The following is a 17,394-nucleotide window of genomic DNA, read 5'->3' as shown; positions in this document are numbered from 1 at the left end:
GAAGGTCTCTGTGAAAAGACACAATTGTGTAAAGAAGTGAAGAAGCAGCTCTGAGGATACTGGTAGATATTCCCATTAGGTGGAAAACCACTGGGAGATTTGAGCAGAGAGGTGACATGATTGACTTATGCTTTAACAGGCTCACTCTGGTTTTTGTGTTCAGGGTGGAATGTAGTAGGGCAATGTAGATGCAGGGAGATCAGTTAGGAAGCTATTGCAATAATCCAGGCAGGATGAGAAGTGGTTGCATTTGGATATATCATGAAGGAAGAGACTGCAAGGTTTGCTAAAGATTTGGCCGTGAAGAGAAAAAGAAGAGTGAAGGCTTATGTTAAAGTTTTGGCCTGAGATGGTAAAGACTGAGATGGTTTGGGGGCCAGGAAAAAGAACATGAGTCTGGTTTGGGTGAGTTTAAATGTGTATTAGATATACAAGTAGAGATTTCAAGTAGGTAGTTGGATATATAAGTATAGAGTTAGAGGTGAGGTTCTAGGCTAGAGTTATAAATTTGAGAATTAATTATCAGCATATAGTTTATATTATCTAAATCTATGAGACTAGATGGTATCACTAAGAGGATCACTTAGCAGGATCCAGCTAAGGAAATGAGAAGGAATGGCCTGTAAGGCAGGAGGAAAACCAGAAGAATGTGGAGGAAGCCAAGTGAAGAAAGCATTTCAATGAGGAAGGATTATTTCTGAATATCAGTTGTGGGTGGCTGTATCTACACTTGCAAATTTTCTATGGCAAGTGAAGATATCATATATATACACCGACTAGATTGAAGGCTGTTTAAAATCATACCTAGTTAGGAGAGCGTATTTGTGTATGGAACATCCAGTATTTCTTATTTCTTATTTTCCATACCTTTCCCCACCTCCATCATCACAAATGATCATTTCTAATTGCTTTTATGGTTGTTTTCTCATCTTAATGGAGACTTTATCAAGATCAGGTGATTACAAATGGAAATATTCTAATTCTCCGTCATGTGAGTTAATGAAGGAACAGACTGATTATGAATCATTTGCTAGACACTAATTTTTAAATTTTGAATTTATTTATTTTTAAATGTTGAATTTATGTTGGATTTTAGACATTTAATATTCTGGGAACTCATGGCACATTATAAAATGAAGCTGGACTGTGAATATATTCATCATAAGAACACACTGATCACATTTTCTTACTCAAACCACCTTCTATCTCCAGTCCTGCCTAAGAAATCTAGATTTCTCAATCCCTTAGGAAATAAAATGTTTTTATTTAAATCACCTTTCCTGATAACTGATCTAAGAGGAGAGAAGAAATAGATATAATTCATTGACAGCCTCAGGGTATAGACATCCAGTCTCCATTCCTTTTAACTTTTACTGAACATCAAACTGTCAGTTTAATAAGGCAACAAAGAAAAGTAAACAAAAATGGAAAGCAAAATAAATAGCAGTCTTTATCCCACTGGAAATAACCATAAATTTCAAAATATAATCTTGGCCATACTGCAAAAGGATTTTCTTGGTCTGTTTGCATAGCTGTATTTTATTCTATTCTTAACTAATCTGGATTTTTTATTTTTTGAGATTCTTATTGTACACCAATCTTTTCTATCCTAAATATCTTTTGCAATTCATTTCTCCAGCAAATTGTTCTGTATATGTCCCATGTGGCATCATCGTGCATACCAAAACTACAGGTTCTAATTTACAGTAAAAAACAAAGTAACATAACTCCTAGGGGCTGTGTTTTCCAGATGTACCTTAAAGATGTTCTGAGACAGAACACTAAATATAAGTGATAGGGGCTCATCTTGGCAGATATGAGTAGCTTGTAGCTTGCCTTGGCTTTACTGACTAATCTACATTAAGTTGCATATCCTGTGAATCCATGTGCACCTGTCTCCAATGCTCTGGTCTGTCTTACAGCCTTCTTTTGGCACTATCTAATGAAACTATAAAAAGAGAATGTTTCCTTTCCATTACAACAGCAACAAAAATTTCAAGAATGAAGCTACAAAAACATTATACTACATCACAGGTCCCTTCTTAATAGTAAGTCTAAATGTGGTTAGCACCAGACCATCACATCAGGTCAAAGAGCATAGAGTTTATGAGATCAAGCTTTCATTAGACTTTACATTTAAATGCTATTATTATCACAAAAATATTAACGTGATCAATAAGGTAAACACAATTTCTTAATGCCAGTTTGTTTTTTAATTGACATAATTGACATAAATTTCAGTAACATTTATATATACTTCTGTATAAACCATTCTTTTCTATTAGACTGTAAACCCGAAGATTAGAAATCAAGGTATCTTTAACTGATTTTTATATACTCTAGCACAGGACCATAATGGGAATGATATAGTCATTCTTTGACATTTACCAGAAATACTATCTCTTTACAAAACTGCCACCTGATACGAGCCCACTGTGATCATATTTTGAGGACAGAAGAAGAGAGAAAATGATAGAATATCTATGGTTACTATTCCCTTATGGATATTTAGATCCACTTCACATATAAGATTTTAAGGTTTTGTTTTTGTTTTTGTTTTTGTTTTTTAAACATATAAAGAGGAATGAGATATTACCATAGCAAGCACCAGCAGCTCTCACTACCCCTTCCATCATCCAGTTTTCCCCCCAGGTGAAAAAACATAGGCACACCTATCTGAAGCTGCCACATTCTACACTCTCAGAAGATTTTGCTAGGCTCCAAATGAAGAGCTCAGACTCAGACCTGCCAAAAATTGATTTCCAAATGGGTGGAACTCTTAATGGCCCCACTTGTTTTTCACACCAGCATTCACAGAAAGTTCCTAAAAAGCCAGTGGTTGATCACTTGCCAAGGGGAGACACTTTCCAGTATTTATAAATTTTTAACTGAAATAATTTTAAATTTTCTAACAACTTGGTTCCATCACCCCTTCCCCCCCTCCGCCCTTTTTTTTTTTTCAGGTACAGAGCAGTTGCCTCCTGGAGTCGTGTTCAGGGAATCGGGATTCCCTTGATCACTGCCATTGAGATTGTCTCCATCTGGATCCTTTCTTTTATCCTGGCCATTCCTGAAGCAATCGGCTTCGTCATGGTACCCTTTGAATACAAGGGCGCACAGCATAAAACCTGTATGCTCAATGCCACGTCTAAGTTCATGGAGGTACGAAGAGTTTAAAGGGAATTAACCAAGACTTGTGGATATCTCTACAGTGCCTAGTGTGGTTTACTGGGCTAGTTATTTAAATACTCTTCAGCTGCATGAAAAATAAATGTTAAGCAATGGTTTACCTCCTTAAATAGAGAACTATTTTGTTTTCATTCTTGTACTGTAGCACAACTGTAGACACAACTGTTGTTCTGTACTGAATAAGTCAGAATTCTGAAAAAAAATTTACTAAGGGAGAGAGATAGATGTGTATGTATAAAGTACTATTTGTTTTTATAATAAGGTATACAGCACACCAATTTGCATCTGAAAGATATTCTGACATTTTATGTTACTCGGAGAAATGCATATTGCTCATATATTTTTTTAAAAGTTAGATTTACTAACTCAGAGTACGAAGTGATACTTACATGTAGTTATATTAGTACAGATTCTATGTCTAATATACAAATAATGCAAATTGCAGAATTGTTTAAAAAAGCATTCAGTTTAACAAATTCAGTGGGGTTGTTTAATACACCTGACCGCATTAATGTTTCTCTGAAAAGCTTAATTACATGACTGGGCATATTGGGAAACATGTTTAAAATGAATATTTCCTTTGCAAAACTGGTCAAATGTGGACCAAGGGGAAAAACAAAAAGGATAACTATTTCTCTTAAATCAGCATAATTTAGTGCTTTGATGTAAGCTCAGGTTCTACATTTAATCACTTACAGACATCTCGAGGTATGTTTTCCTAACTTAGGAAATTCACGAGATTTGTGGTTTTACAGTTGACCAGTTATCTTGCTTAGAAGTTCTAGTTTTAAAATTAAAAATCCTCATGAAAACTGCCAAACTGGCAACCTTAAATCTTAAAATTAAGGTCTTCTAATCCACTAACTTTTTTATTAAGTTAATTCTCCATGGGGCAGGGGGGAAGGTAGTCAATAGGATGTTATCATAATTTGGGCAGTATAAGTAAGCAATTTAAATATTTCTGACTAGAAAAGAAAAAAGTAAATATTTTTGCCTAAAACATTAGAGAGAAGAGACTTGCTAGAAGAAGGAGCTTGCTGATCATTAGAACTGGACAAAATGAAATGGGATATTTCACAATGACCAAGTCTCTTTCATAGACTGGTCCAGCTAAGGGTGGCCACGTAGTGGGCTGCAGTAATGGGTATGAGTTTGAACTGATAATCTTTTTATATTTAGCATTCTCTTTCTCCTCCTGTTCTTTTTTTCTAATTTTGTTCTCCCTCTTTGTTCCACTCGTTCCTTCTCAACTTTTCTCTGAGACTGGAGGGACGCCCCTCCATATCTTTGCCGATGACATCAGTTCAAAAGAAATGTGTGACCCTTTCTCCACAGGCCTCTGCCATGGAGGGGGCAGGGGACCCCATCTACTCCCCTCAGAGGTCAACTTCCAGACTCTCTGCAGCTGCTTTGGGGCATTCACACCAGCTAGCAATGCACCTGGAAGAAGGGAGTGCAAACTGTAGAGGGTGCTCAAAGGGGTGTTTGTGTTGCACTTAAAAGGAATGAGAGCCCTGATTTTTGTTTGTTTGTTTTTTAAGTTCGGTACTGAAATCTTTCTAAAGAGTGATGTGGATAGGGAAATATATGTGTAAACATCTGAATAAACCAACTCCTTTAGGAGTTTGAACTTAACCTAGGGATAAAATTCAGGGGTTTGTGAACTTGAATGGAAAAGAAATTACATGTTTATTTTTGCCAACTTCTAACTCAAATTTATCATTTCTTCCTATTATGAATGTAGGCAACAAAGCACAATAGTACCACGATTTTTCATTAATAGAAATATCAGACATTTTCATACCATATAACACTTGTATAATTTTGAAATATCATTTATGCTCATCATTGCTTCAATGTTCTGACATTAGATTTGTCATTTAATTTCTTAATAAACACCTATATTACTATAGCAGAATTTTCTTTTTAATATTTTGATACTATTTCTTCGTAACTGGTTTCTATTATAATCTTACATATTTTATTATACATGTAAAAGTATTATTCTCAGAAAGGATTATAGTCTTCATCAGTCTTTCAAAGGGGTCTATGGCATAAAAATAGTTAAGAAACTCTGCCCAGAACTTTTTTTTCCTCAGGAACCATTTATAGATTATTTTAATAGACATGCTCTAAATGTAGCCCACTGGGCCTCTTTCTATATTCAGAAACGGTACAGTTTTTCACAGAGCCGCATGATTAGTTTTTACTGTGGGAACTGAGATATCACAGGAGGCTGCATTATCCTTAGTAAATAAACAATCTGGAGAAACAGAATAAGGAAAAGAAAAGCATTTCTTCCCAAGTTGGTGATTTATTTAGTGGGAGAAAGAATTTAGATATAATTTTCCAATTTCCATTTTCATAGGGTATTAAATTTTCTCCCTTAATAATCCTGGTATCTGCAAATCCTGCCCACAAGGAGATAATGCTAAATATGCCTTGAGATAAGGTACACTGTCTCAATAGTTTCCAGGTGGTAAGTATTAAAAGAGAGCAAGAAGGGGCACAGTTATTGATGGCTCAAACTGGCTGGCTGCGAGGTCACATAGCAAGCATACCAGGCAAAGGGCTAACGCCCAGTAACCAAAGCTACACAGATAAGCCATTCATAACCTTTGCTCTTTCCAAACAAGATATTCACACTAAGTTCACTTTGATCATAATAGTCAAAAGTAAACCAGGCACTAGCAAAATGTTGAGGCTCGTCAATAAAGGTAAATATATATTCTGTATTTCTCATAATCATGTTTTGTAAGCTTTGGAAGAGAATTCTTTTTATTGTTTACGGCTCTTCAATTGTATAATTAAAATCAACTTCAGTTTATAAAAAAAATCTTTGTCAGGATAACTTTTTTAATGCAGTTTTGTCATGTGCTGTTATAAAGCCAGGACAATTTCTGAAGTTTCCAATTAAGTTTTGAGCACCACCCTCAAGCCCGTTACCACAATCAGAGAGTGTGAATATACAAACTTATCTGAAGGCATGAATATTTTGAGGCTCCCAGAGGCACTTTTTATGTCACAATGCCCCTCCTTCTTTCTCCTCCCCCCCTTTTTTTACTCTACAGTTCTACCAAGATGTAAAGGATTGGTGGCTCTTCGGGTTCTATTTCTGCATGCCTTTGGTGTGCACTGCAATCTTCTACACCCTCATGACTTGTGAGATGTTAAACAGAAGGAATGGCAGCTTGAGAATTGCCCTCAGTGAACATCTTAAACAGGTAAACCTAATAAGATTATGAAAATCTAGCCAAGACTATTTTTGTCCTAGATGAGAAAAAGCCTACAAATACTATATTTAGCAAATTTAGCCTGATTTCCTAAAAATAAAAATATTGTCACTTTTGTTTGTATGTCCTCTGTTCTTTATAGTATCAGGAATTTCTTTTGTGAAATAGGGAGCCTACCTATGTGAAATGGGTGGCCCTGGAAGCTGGGCCCAATAGAGAGGAACTATTCACTTATTTCGCCCAGAGTATATTAACCACATGTGTTTCTTTTTTTTTTTTCTTTCTTTCTTTCTTTCTCTCTTTCTCTCTCTCTCTCTCTCTCGCTCTCTCTCTCTCTCTCTCGCTCTCTCTCTCTCTCTCTCGCTCTCTCTCTCTCTCTCTCGCTCTCTCTCTCTCTCTCTCGCTCTCTCTCTCTCTCTCTCGCTCTCTCTCTCTCTCTCTCGCTCTCTCTCTCTCTCTCTCGCTCTCTCTCTCTCTCTCTCGCTCTCTCTCTCTCTCTCTCGCTCTCTCTCTCTCTCTCTCGCTCTCTCTCTCTCTCTCTCGCTCTCTCTCTCTCTCTCTCGCTCTCTCTCTCTCTCTCTCGCTCTCTCTCTCTCTCTCTCGCTCTCTCTCTCTCTCTCTGTGTGTGTGTGTGTGTGTGTGTGTGTTGAATTTAGCTTGGAATCGTGCCAGGACAAAAAGAAGTATATGACTTTCTCCCCTAGCAGGCTTTGCAGTCTTGTTGTGGAAACGTGAAACATTCAGAAAATAGAATCACAAGGTATGGCAAAAGTTGCCTATGCTATGGAAAGCCAAGGAGGATATGAGATAAAGGCATGGAAAACTGTTCATGGATGAAGGATATTGAACTGCTCACAGAGGATAAATGGATTTGATGGGAAAGAAAAGGACAGAGGGCATTTCAGGTGGGAGGACAGGAGTCTAGTTAGAACATGGCATGGGTGCTATATATTTTGGGACTGAAGAAGGAGATGACCTCATTAGAGCAACATCAACATCATCATAGGTAATATTCTTGATAGGAAATGAGGTTGGGTACATAAGAAGAGATCAAATTTTAGAGGGCCCAAAGTTCTAGAAGGAATTTGAACAAGTCGACAGGAGGCTTCTGTTGGTCCCTCTTGCGCAGCAAGCAGAACAGAGAAAGCTGTGGGCTTTAGAGAGCAAAACTTGGGTCTTATCCTTGCTGGCTCTGTGCCACGGGAAGGCAGCTATGCTCACCACTATATCACCAACACCAACTTCTCTGTGACACTGGGAAAATTGCTTAATCTCTCTGAGCTTCTAGTTCCTCATAAATTATATGGAATAATATATTAAGGGTATTACCTAATGCATATAAGGTGTCTAATAGCATCCAACTCATAGTAAGTACTCAGAAAATGTTGATATTAATTAAAAGAGTAAAACTAGGGCTGTGTGTAAGCTCTAAGTCTCAACAGAGAGGTATATAAGGATACCCAACCACACCAAAAGTTAATGTGAGTTGTTGATGGAAGCCTGTAAATCTGGCCTATGTAATTATCATACACAAGCATAATTCTTCATCAGCAACTCTTCTCAACTACTGTACTGATTTTTCTGAGCTTTTACTCCTTATCTGTAAACTAGGAATAACATATAAATCAATGTTATTATGGGAATCAAAGGAATTAAGGTGCATATACGTACTTTGCAAAATCTAGCACACCATACAAATGCTAACTATTATCTTCTACTGAAATTTAACAGGAAAATTATATTGAGAAGCTTTAATATGACTTTGTTCATGCATGAAAAATTTCAAGTATGTCACATGTGAATCATTTCAAGCAATTTTTACCTCTCATTCTTGCAATACAGGTAACTAATTAAAATAGATTTGTGAAAACAGTGTTTTAAATGTTGATTTTTGCATCAGCACTATAATCATAGAGCCTGTTTAAACTGTAAGTGGCATCTGCTCTAAAAATAATTAAATTGGGGTTGGGTGCAATAATATGATGAGGCTTCACATTTTTAAAAGTTTTTGAAGAGCATTTTTAAAAGTTTTTGAAGAGCATTTCCATGTCATTTTCTTATTTGATTATTCTAAACATGCTGTGAGAGAGACAGGACAGATATTATTCTTATTTACACAGGTTAGTTAAGAGATTGACTCAACCAAATGGAAATTAGAAGTCAAAACTTGGTCTTCATGCAACAGATGTTCCCTTGTATCACCCTCAAAGATATAGCAGGTTCCAAGAGCAGAAGAGCAAGCCTGGCCAGAAGGCCTGCAAGTGAGACTGTGGGGGAGCTAGTTCAGAGTGAAGGGCCCTGCCACCCTTTGACTAGGATCCTATTGGGTCTTGCCTCTTCCATGGCTTTTTGAATTTCTTTTCATTATACTGACAACAACTTCATTAGTTAGGGATTGTGTTTGGCTGCTGGTAGCAGAAAACCCAAAATTACATTGAGTACACCAAGGAAGGGTTTATCTTCCTCCCACAGCAAGAAATTCAGATGTCATTGGTCCAGTGGTAAAAGGACTCATAGGCACAGGCCTGCTGTTTTGCTGACCTTTCCTTCAGTATTGGAAGACAGCAGCTATAGACCTACCTTCATATCTGATTTCCAGGCAGCAAGAGGAAGAACACAGATCACATGGCTGTGTGCGCACCAAAGGAGTATCTCTCACTTTTAAGCAGCTTTACAAAAACGCCACACAACAATTTCTACTTAATCTAATTCATCAGAACTGCGTCAGGTGGTCAGGCAGATGATTAGGTCAGACTCCCTCACTGCTATAACAAAATCAAAGATCTGATTGATAATAAGAAAAAAAGGAGAATGGATATTGGGTAAGGAAATAGACTTTCAGGGTGACGTATCAATATTACCTTTTAAAAGGGTTATACTCTTTGAGGACATGCTCAGGGGAGATAATCTCTCCCTGATAGCCTCTTTTATTCTTCCAGGCACACTGTCTTTCTCTGTACATAAAATGACCCTTTAAAATGACCCTCCATTCCTGCAGATTGGAATTCTTTAATTTTCTCAATCATTGCTTGGTTTAAGTGTTCTCTGAAGCCATATCCCAGCTAGCCCAATAACTCCAAGATTAAAGAACTCCCAGTTCTTTGAGTAAATATAGCAATTTTTGACAACTGCCCCCAAATATTTTTAAATGACTCTATTAACTATATGGGTTTACTATAGGTTTCCCATATTTAATGGTATATGCTTTGGGTTGAACCAACATTACCTTTCCAAACTCTGTTTTCAACCAGTTTTATTTTGACATTAACTGATCCCAGTTACAGATGATTTGAATTTTATGTTCCTAGTTAGGCTCCTAAATGCATGCACTATAATACTCAAGCATCGTGCACACAAATGACTGGTTGCAGATAATTCTTAACCTATGGTTTCCCTGATCCTGTGCAGACTTGAAAGCATGAGAACCTTCAACTAAAGTCAGTATAGGATCAGCATGTCCACGTTTTTCTAATCATCATTGCTGATAATCCTTTATCCTCATCCCTCTGTTTGTAAACAATGTATCTTTGGGAACTACATGCCATTAATAAAAGAACTTTAAAAACAAAAATTCACAATGTTTTCTTCAAGATCAAGAAATGGAGAAAACATATTGCTGTTGATTTTTCTTTTCTATTTCCTACTCCTATTTTGTTTTCCAAAAGTCTTTGCAGATTTGTCCATTCTTTATCGTGGTGGGTTCAGTCACCTTGACGGCCATGCTTTCATTAAAGTTAACTGTTATTGAAGCTTTTAGCTAACACTTTCCCCCATACATTCACCCCTTCCCAGCCCCCGCCCCCCACACACACCCGGACTCAGTGACAGTGTTGACTCAACTCCACCTACTTCGCACCTCTGCCCTGCCATAGAATCTCTCATCTGGCCCTAATAACCAGCCTGACACCACCATCCTTTCTGGCAGCTGCCCAAAAGAACCATTAGCAACTCCTTGACCATAAAGTTGGACTCTGCATCTTGAAGAGGTAGAGGTGCTGTGAGGCTGGCTGTTTTGTCTCTTCTTTGAGCTATTCTTTCTCTGCTCTCTGCTACTTCCTTGTTGTGTAGTTCTTTCACCTAATAGAAAAACATTCAACTTATTGTACTTTTTTTTCCCTTACTTTAGCGTCGAGAAGTGGCAAAAACAGTTTTCTGCTTGGTTGTAATTTTTGCTCTTTGCTGGTTCCCTCTTCATTTAAGCCGTATTTTGAAGAAAACCGTGTATGATGAGATGGACAAGAACCGCTGTGAATTACTTAGGTACGATTGTATGTACCCATTAGGAAATAGGAGTTTGTCTGATTTTTACATTCATAATACTTTTGAAAACCATCTGGTCTACATTCTCTTTAGCCCTGAAATTTAAAACTGCAAAGTTGATTATTTTTTCTTTAGTTGACATAGATCCCAAAGTTTGTGTAAGCCATGTCTATAATCTTACTGATCCCCTCTTAAGGCCGTGCACAATGGTTTGAGCTAACCAAGTGGTAGGTAAATGTTCTATAGAACTAACTGCCATTTAAACAAGCACTTAACAAAATTCTGACTGCCACCTATAAGAAATGGGTTCTGGAGGGAAAATGCTTATTCAAGGGGTAAATGCTAGTTTTTCAGATTTAAAACCTTATGTTTTAATTAATCTATTTTCTTTTGCTCTAGTTTCTTACTGCTCATGGATTACATCGGTATTAACTTGGCAACTATGAATTCATGTATAAACCCAATAGCTCTATATTTTGTGAGCAAGAAATTTAAAAATTGTTTCCAGGTAAGACTGTTTTGCAAGTATTTTTAAAGACAACCAAATAAGTATATTAAGTAGCCAACAGACATGACTAATTCCATTTGACAAATATTGCTTTCATCAGCTGTACTGTTCAGTAGAGAAGTGAAAATCATATTTTGTTACCCAGAAAGAGGGTCAAATTGTCAGCATAACAGAAAAACAATATATTCAGACAACATATTCAGACAACATATTAGTTCATGGTACATACTAGAGGTTAAAATTAAAAATAACTAACTTAATAACATACCGATTTAGTACCCTCTTTTAAAAAGAAATACTCAAATGTGAGCTCCAGGATGCATACATAAAATGTATTCCTGCCTTACATCATTACATTGTCTTAGACTTCATCAACAGTCTCAACAAAACATAAACTCTATTGTTAAGAAAGCACTTGCTTAATGCTACTTAATAATATATATTTAATAATAACTTCTTCAAGGAAAGTAAATGCATATTGCTCTGGAAATCTGAACTAATGTAATTGCATTCAAAATCAGTTTTCTTCTGTTCTTCAAACCCCCTTGTAGCTAAGCCAACTCATGTCCCCCAGAAGCTCCAAACGCTTTATAATGATGTGTTGTTTTTCCAGTTCCTGGAATAATTTTAGCACAGAGTTAATCCTAACTGGATTCTGGTATCTCTGGTTAGGATGTTTAACTTTAGTTCATGGTACATACTAGAAAGAGTAGCATAGAGGTCAAGGGTGCAGTCTCTGGAAGCAAACAATCTTGATTTACATCACAGCTCTGCACTTACTGACAAACCCAGGTCTGGGAGGTGCCCCTCTTGCTTCCTTAGTTTGCTTGCTCCTAGTAAAATTGGACTATCACAGTATCTATCTCATAAGTAGTATTCAGTAGGTTAATATATGTTAAGTGCTTGAAATAATAAGTGCTCAGGATGAGTTTATTGTTATTCGAGATAAGTATGGAGACACAAAACACAGTGACTGCCCTAGAGGAACTTACAATCTAAAAGGAAATAAATATATTAACCAAGAATCAAACAAATAGATGAAACTTGGTAGTTTCATCTAACTTGGTAGGAAAATAGCACCTAATACTTAGGGCTGCTGTGAGCATCAGATGAGGTGCCCAACACAGAGAGCCACACAGGTGGTGCACACTGAAGAAATGCCAGGCCCCTCCTAGCCCTTCTCCCCTCATGCCCACTCCACATCATACAGCACTCTCCTCTCTGACCAAAACTTCTTCCCTTCCTCTCTGAGTTGATGAACAGAATTAAAACGAGAAAGTAGGGATCTATTTCTCTTTACTAGAATGGACAGTTTAACTTCCACCTAGAGATTACAGACTCCATGCCCTAGATTACTGATAAGGCTTGCATTCTGTCTTCAAATGTTGGTGGGGGCCCAAGGCCTACGTGTTCTGCTGAGAATAGGCTAATAGGCTCATGTCATTTAGCATCTGTTCCTTTCCCCAGTCTTGTCTCTGCTGCTGCTGTTACCAGTCCAAAAGTCTGATGACCTCAGTCCCCATGAATGGAACAAGCATCCAATGGAAGAACCATGAACAAAACAACCACAACACAGAGAGGAGCAGCCACAAAGACAGTATAAACTAAACATCTTACGAAACATTAGTCGATATTCCTTCAACTTGTATTGGAGAAAAAAAAAATCACACAGCAGCTATGTCTCCAGAAAGCTCTTCTCCATTGACTCAGTCCCAGCCCCAGAAAATGATTTCCAAAACATCATAGTGGACTAGTTTATACCCACATATTCAATGAATCTTACTTCTTAATTTATCTAATTTACATTTTCCGCATATTAGATTCAGGACTAAAATATGGTGGGAGTTGGCAAGGGGAAAAGAGACTATTAAATGAAACCAGAAAGATATATAGTGCTTTTACGTGAAAATAATTTTCAAGTACATGACTAGCTTTCATGGCAGTTCTGTCAAATGTTCAATGAGAACCGGTCACTATGAAAGTTTAGAGATTATAAAGGTTTTCTATTTTTTAAGTGATTTTTTTTTTTTTTTTACCAAACACAATATGGGTTTGTCACCAACATTTTTTAACCACATGGTAGCCTAAAAATGCTTGTTTGAGCTTAAACATATTTTACCAAAAAAAAGGAGGTAAAACAGAATTCGGTTGAAAAATTAGGTTAATGTTTCTCATGTCATTGTTTTATTTTTAAAACATAAATTCTCAAGCTGCAACAAATACAGGCACTTAAAACACACTGATAACCACATACGCAGTTTAATAGCTGCTATTCAAACATTTTTAAGAACCTATATTTTTTTAATGGTGTTTCATTACAGGAGATCCTGAAAATTTTATGTTAAATTTAAAAATAATGCTTGAATCAAATCGTTATATTTTTAATAAGCCCGATCTTTTTTTAGAATGTCCTTTATGTAAAATCAGTATCATATACAAAAATTTAAATGCCCATGCCATTTAACTATATCTAAGATGTTCAGTGCAATGCATAGAAGTCTAAAGCACATCTAGGAGGGAAGGATTGAATATCTTTAGAAGATTTGGAAATTTTCATTGAGTTTTTTTTTAGTAATGGTAGCATGCATGTGTATATATATGCAGATATATACATATATTCACATATATGTACATTATACATTATGTATATATGTGTGTGTGTGTGTGTGTGTGTATGTGTGTATATACATTATACATATCACCTCATATTCTTTTGATTTCTCTTAAAATATTATCTGGTAGTAAGACTCTTTTGGTCCTTCTGTTTTCCATACAGGAAACATAATTTCAAAGTGGCCAGCTGAGTTTATCATGTCAGTGAAATACAATTACCCCCAAATGCCACGTGAACTATGGCTTTCCACTTTTCTGGGTTTCCAGTATTAACTTAAATACCCACCCCACTCCCAATACTCACATGGTCACCATTTCAAAGGGCTCACAGTGACTTTCGCTGGGCATTTCCCAAGTTTACAGACTGTGAGTATAGCAGAAAATCTTTTACTGTGTGTATATAAATATATATAAGCAACTGTACATTTCTTTTAGCCGATTTTTCTGTGATTGTCTCTATGGAATGTATCTGTGTATGTGCTACATGCATGTGTGTGATGGTATGTATGGACGTGCAATCTAATAATAATGCCCTGTAGCTGTGCCAGAGCACACATTCTGAGTGGAATCTAGTTGGTGTTCATCTTGACAACAAGCCCCAATCAGTTTTAATCTATCTGTGTTCATAAATCTTATGACCATATCAGCATTACAAATGGAATATCAGAGGCAGCACAAAAGGGGATGAGCCATTGATTAACAATAGGGTTTTGGTTGGTTGGTTTGTTGGTTGGTTGGTTGGATGGATGGTTGGTTGGTTGGTTGGTTGGTTGGTTTGATAAAGCAGTATTTGGGGTTGTATTATTTTCTGTACTAGAGCAAAAGGCATTAAACTTTGAAGTATTATATTGTTCCAATCCTCAACTCAGCGTGGTGACTAGATTGACAAGTAGTTTGATGTTCCTGTAAGATTCCACCAGATAGATTACTGATGATAAATTACCTAATGATTTGTTGGGCTATATTTCAGCACAGTCATATGTGAATGATATCAGTTTCCAGTGATCCAATTGCAGGGCTCTTTTGTGTGTTAGCAGTCAAATTCCATTACTCCACTGGTACATTGCATGCAGTGATATATGCCTATAATATAAGCCATAGGTTCACATCATTTTGTTTAGCCAATTGTCTTTTTTTAAAAAAATATGCTTTGCCTCTTGCATATGAATAATGCATTTTGTAAGTTCAGAAAGTCATAGATTTCTGAATAACCACAAAGGCTTCAATGTATATTTTGTTTATGGACCAGTAAGTAACTGTGGTTTACTAGTGGGAAGATTTCTAGCTTCTACTTTTATCACATCTTTCCAAGTAAATCTGTAGAAATGAGCCAGAAGCCACGGTCCTGCATTGGCAGTGGGCCATAAGTATAAAATAAAAGTTTACAGAAGCCTTGTGAATGTCTCTTCATTTTTTTTACATAGTTCTTCAAAGAAAATGTTTATTACACAATGTCTGTCGCAAATCTCTCTGGTAATAGCCAGGCTAGCAATTTTACTTTCAAACAGATAATTCCTAACTGTGCTTTATTCTCAACCTATATTATTGTGCTGAAACATAACTCCCTCATTCATTCCTTCATTCACCTTTCCAATAAATTTTACTATGCCCCAGGAATTCTTCTAGATACTGGGGATAGAGCAGTGAACAAAAACAGGCAAAGTTCCTGCTCCAATGGAGCTGGAATTCTAGGGGAAGGAGTTGGGCAATGAACAATTACAGTCCATAAACTATATGTCATGTGGATACCTGGAGGAAGAGACTCATTCATATATATCTTTGTCAAATATATATTTTCTAATCCCAGTAAATGGCAATATCCATCCAATTCTTCAGAACAAAAACCTGGAAGTCATGTTTGATTCTCCCTTTCCCATATTGTTTCACTGCCAATCTGTAGCTGTCTATGCCTGAATCTACTCCTCTATCCCTCTAAATTAGCATGGAGGGCTAACATCTCCAATTGGAGGGCTAACAGACTTACTATATCTGAAACTAAGCTCCTAATATCCCTCTAACCTATACCATCATAATATCCCCCTGCTCATGTATTAGTCAGAGTTTTCCAGAGAAACAGCCAACAGAACATATAAGATGTATATACATATATATGTATATATGTATAAGGGAATTATGAGAATTAGCTCATGTGATTATAAAGGCTGAGATATGTTATAATCTGCCGTCTGCAAGCTGGAGAACAAGAAAGCCAGTGATATAATTGAGTCGAAGTCCAAAGGCCTGAAAACTAAGGAAGCCAGTAGTGTAACTCCCAGTTGCCGGCCAAAAGCCTGAGAACTGTGGAGCACTCCACTTGCTGTTTTAAGTCCCAGAGTCCAAAGGCCGGAGACCAGGGTAGCCAATGTCCAAGGGCAAGAAAAAATGGATGCCCTAGCTCAAGAAGAGATAGAATTTGCCCTCCCTCTGCTATTTTTTCTCTTCAGGCCCTCTACAGATGGTTGATATCAGCCAGCATTGGTGAGAACTGAGGAGCTTTATTCAGTTTTCTGATTCAAATGCTAATCTCTTTAGGAAACACCCTCACAGGCACACCCAGAAATAATGTCTTACCTGCTCTCTGGGCATCCTTTAGCCCTCTCAAGTTGACACATAAAATTAACCATCACAGCTCAGTTAAAGACAGCTCCATCCTTTGAGTTGTCAGGAGGAAATCTCTGAAGTCATTTCCCATTCCTTTCTCTCATACCTTATCCCCTATCTGCCAAACAGATCCGGAAGCTAAGCACTTCTCTCTACCTCTTCCATCCTCTTCTGAGCCACCAACATTTCTCGTCAGGATAACTGCAATAGGCTCCTACATGCCTACTTGTTTCCAGCCTGTAAAGATCATATACAAATGGGGCCAGTCTCTCAAACCCTGTAAATGGTCTGAAGGTGTTCACATTTCCAGCTAGGCTGACCGACATCCCTTGGGGATTTTTCTAGTAAGGATTAAAGTAAAAAAGAGCCATTTCCCACGGTGGCAAGCCCAGGAGGGTGCAAGCCTAGAAGCTGCAGGCCATTGCAATTTGGGTATTATGAAGAAAGTCGATCTATATTGTTACTAAGATGAAAAAGAGCATTTAAGTCTCTGGTTCCATTTTTCCCTGATGCTTTCCCTTGGCTTGAGTAAGCAAACCAACACGTTTACCTTTGTGCTTACACTAGTTAAATTTGGTTTCCTGTTGCTTACAATACACACATGCTAAGACCATCTCTTTTAAGTTATTTGATTTATCTTTGTTGTTGTTGTATAAATCAGTAGGCTTTACGTTTCTTAGAGTAGTTTTAATTTTACAGAAAAATTGATTAGAAAGTACAGAGTCCACACATGCTCTTTTCTCCTTCCCTGCACACAGTTCCCCTTTATATTTATCTACTGTATTAGTGTAGTTTATTTGACAAAACAATATTGATACAATATTATTAACTGACGTCCATAATTTATACTAGGATTCAGGCTTCGTGTTGTACATTCTATGGGTTTTGACAAAGATATAGTAGCATTTACCCACTATTATGTATCATTCAGAAAATTTCACTGCCCTAAAAATCCCCTGTGCTCTACCTTTTCTTCCCTCCCTCCCTCTC

General features: G+C 37.0%; 1 protein-coding gene across 1 annotated transcript in view; it reads left to right on the top strand.

The window, feature by feature from the left end:
* The window catches only part of EDNRA (endothelin receptor type A), a 46,079-nt gene extending 32,934 nt beyond the window's left edge, over nucleotides 1-13,145 (top strand). The window contains exons 4-8 of the mRNA XM_025042397.1: nucleotides 2,964-3,162; nucleotides 6,261-6,413; nucleotides 10,549-10,682; nucleotides 11,082-11,190; nucleotides 12,658-13,145. Coding sequence (XP_024898165.1) covers nucleotides 2,964-3,162; nucleotides 6,261-6,413; nucleotides 10,549-10,682; nucleotides 11,082-11,190; nucleotides 12,658-12,798 — 736 coding nt within the window. The 3' untranslated portion in view covers nucleotides 12,799-13,145. The remainder of the gene's footprint in view (nucleotides 1-2,963; nucleotides 3,163-6,260; nucleotides 6,414-10,548; nucleotides 10,683-11,081; nucleotides 11,191-12,657) is intronic.
* Nucleotides 13,146-17,394: the final 4,249 nt, after the last annotated feature.

The sequence above is a fragment of the Pteropus alecto genome, unplaced genomic scaffold (assembly GCF_000325575.1).
Source record: "Pteropus alecto unplaced genomic scaffold, ASM32557v1 scaffold50, whole genome shotgun sequence".
In the NCBI taxonomy this organism is placed as follows: domain Eukaryota; kingdom Metazoa; phylum Chordata; class Mammalia; order Chiroptera; family Pteropodidae; genus Pteropus; species Pteropus alecto.
Note: the sequence above shows the minus strand (reverse complement) of the source record. Positions and strands in the feature narration are given on the sequence as shown.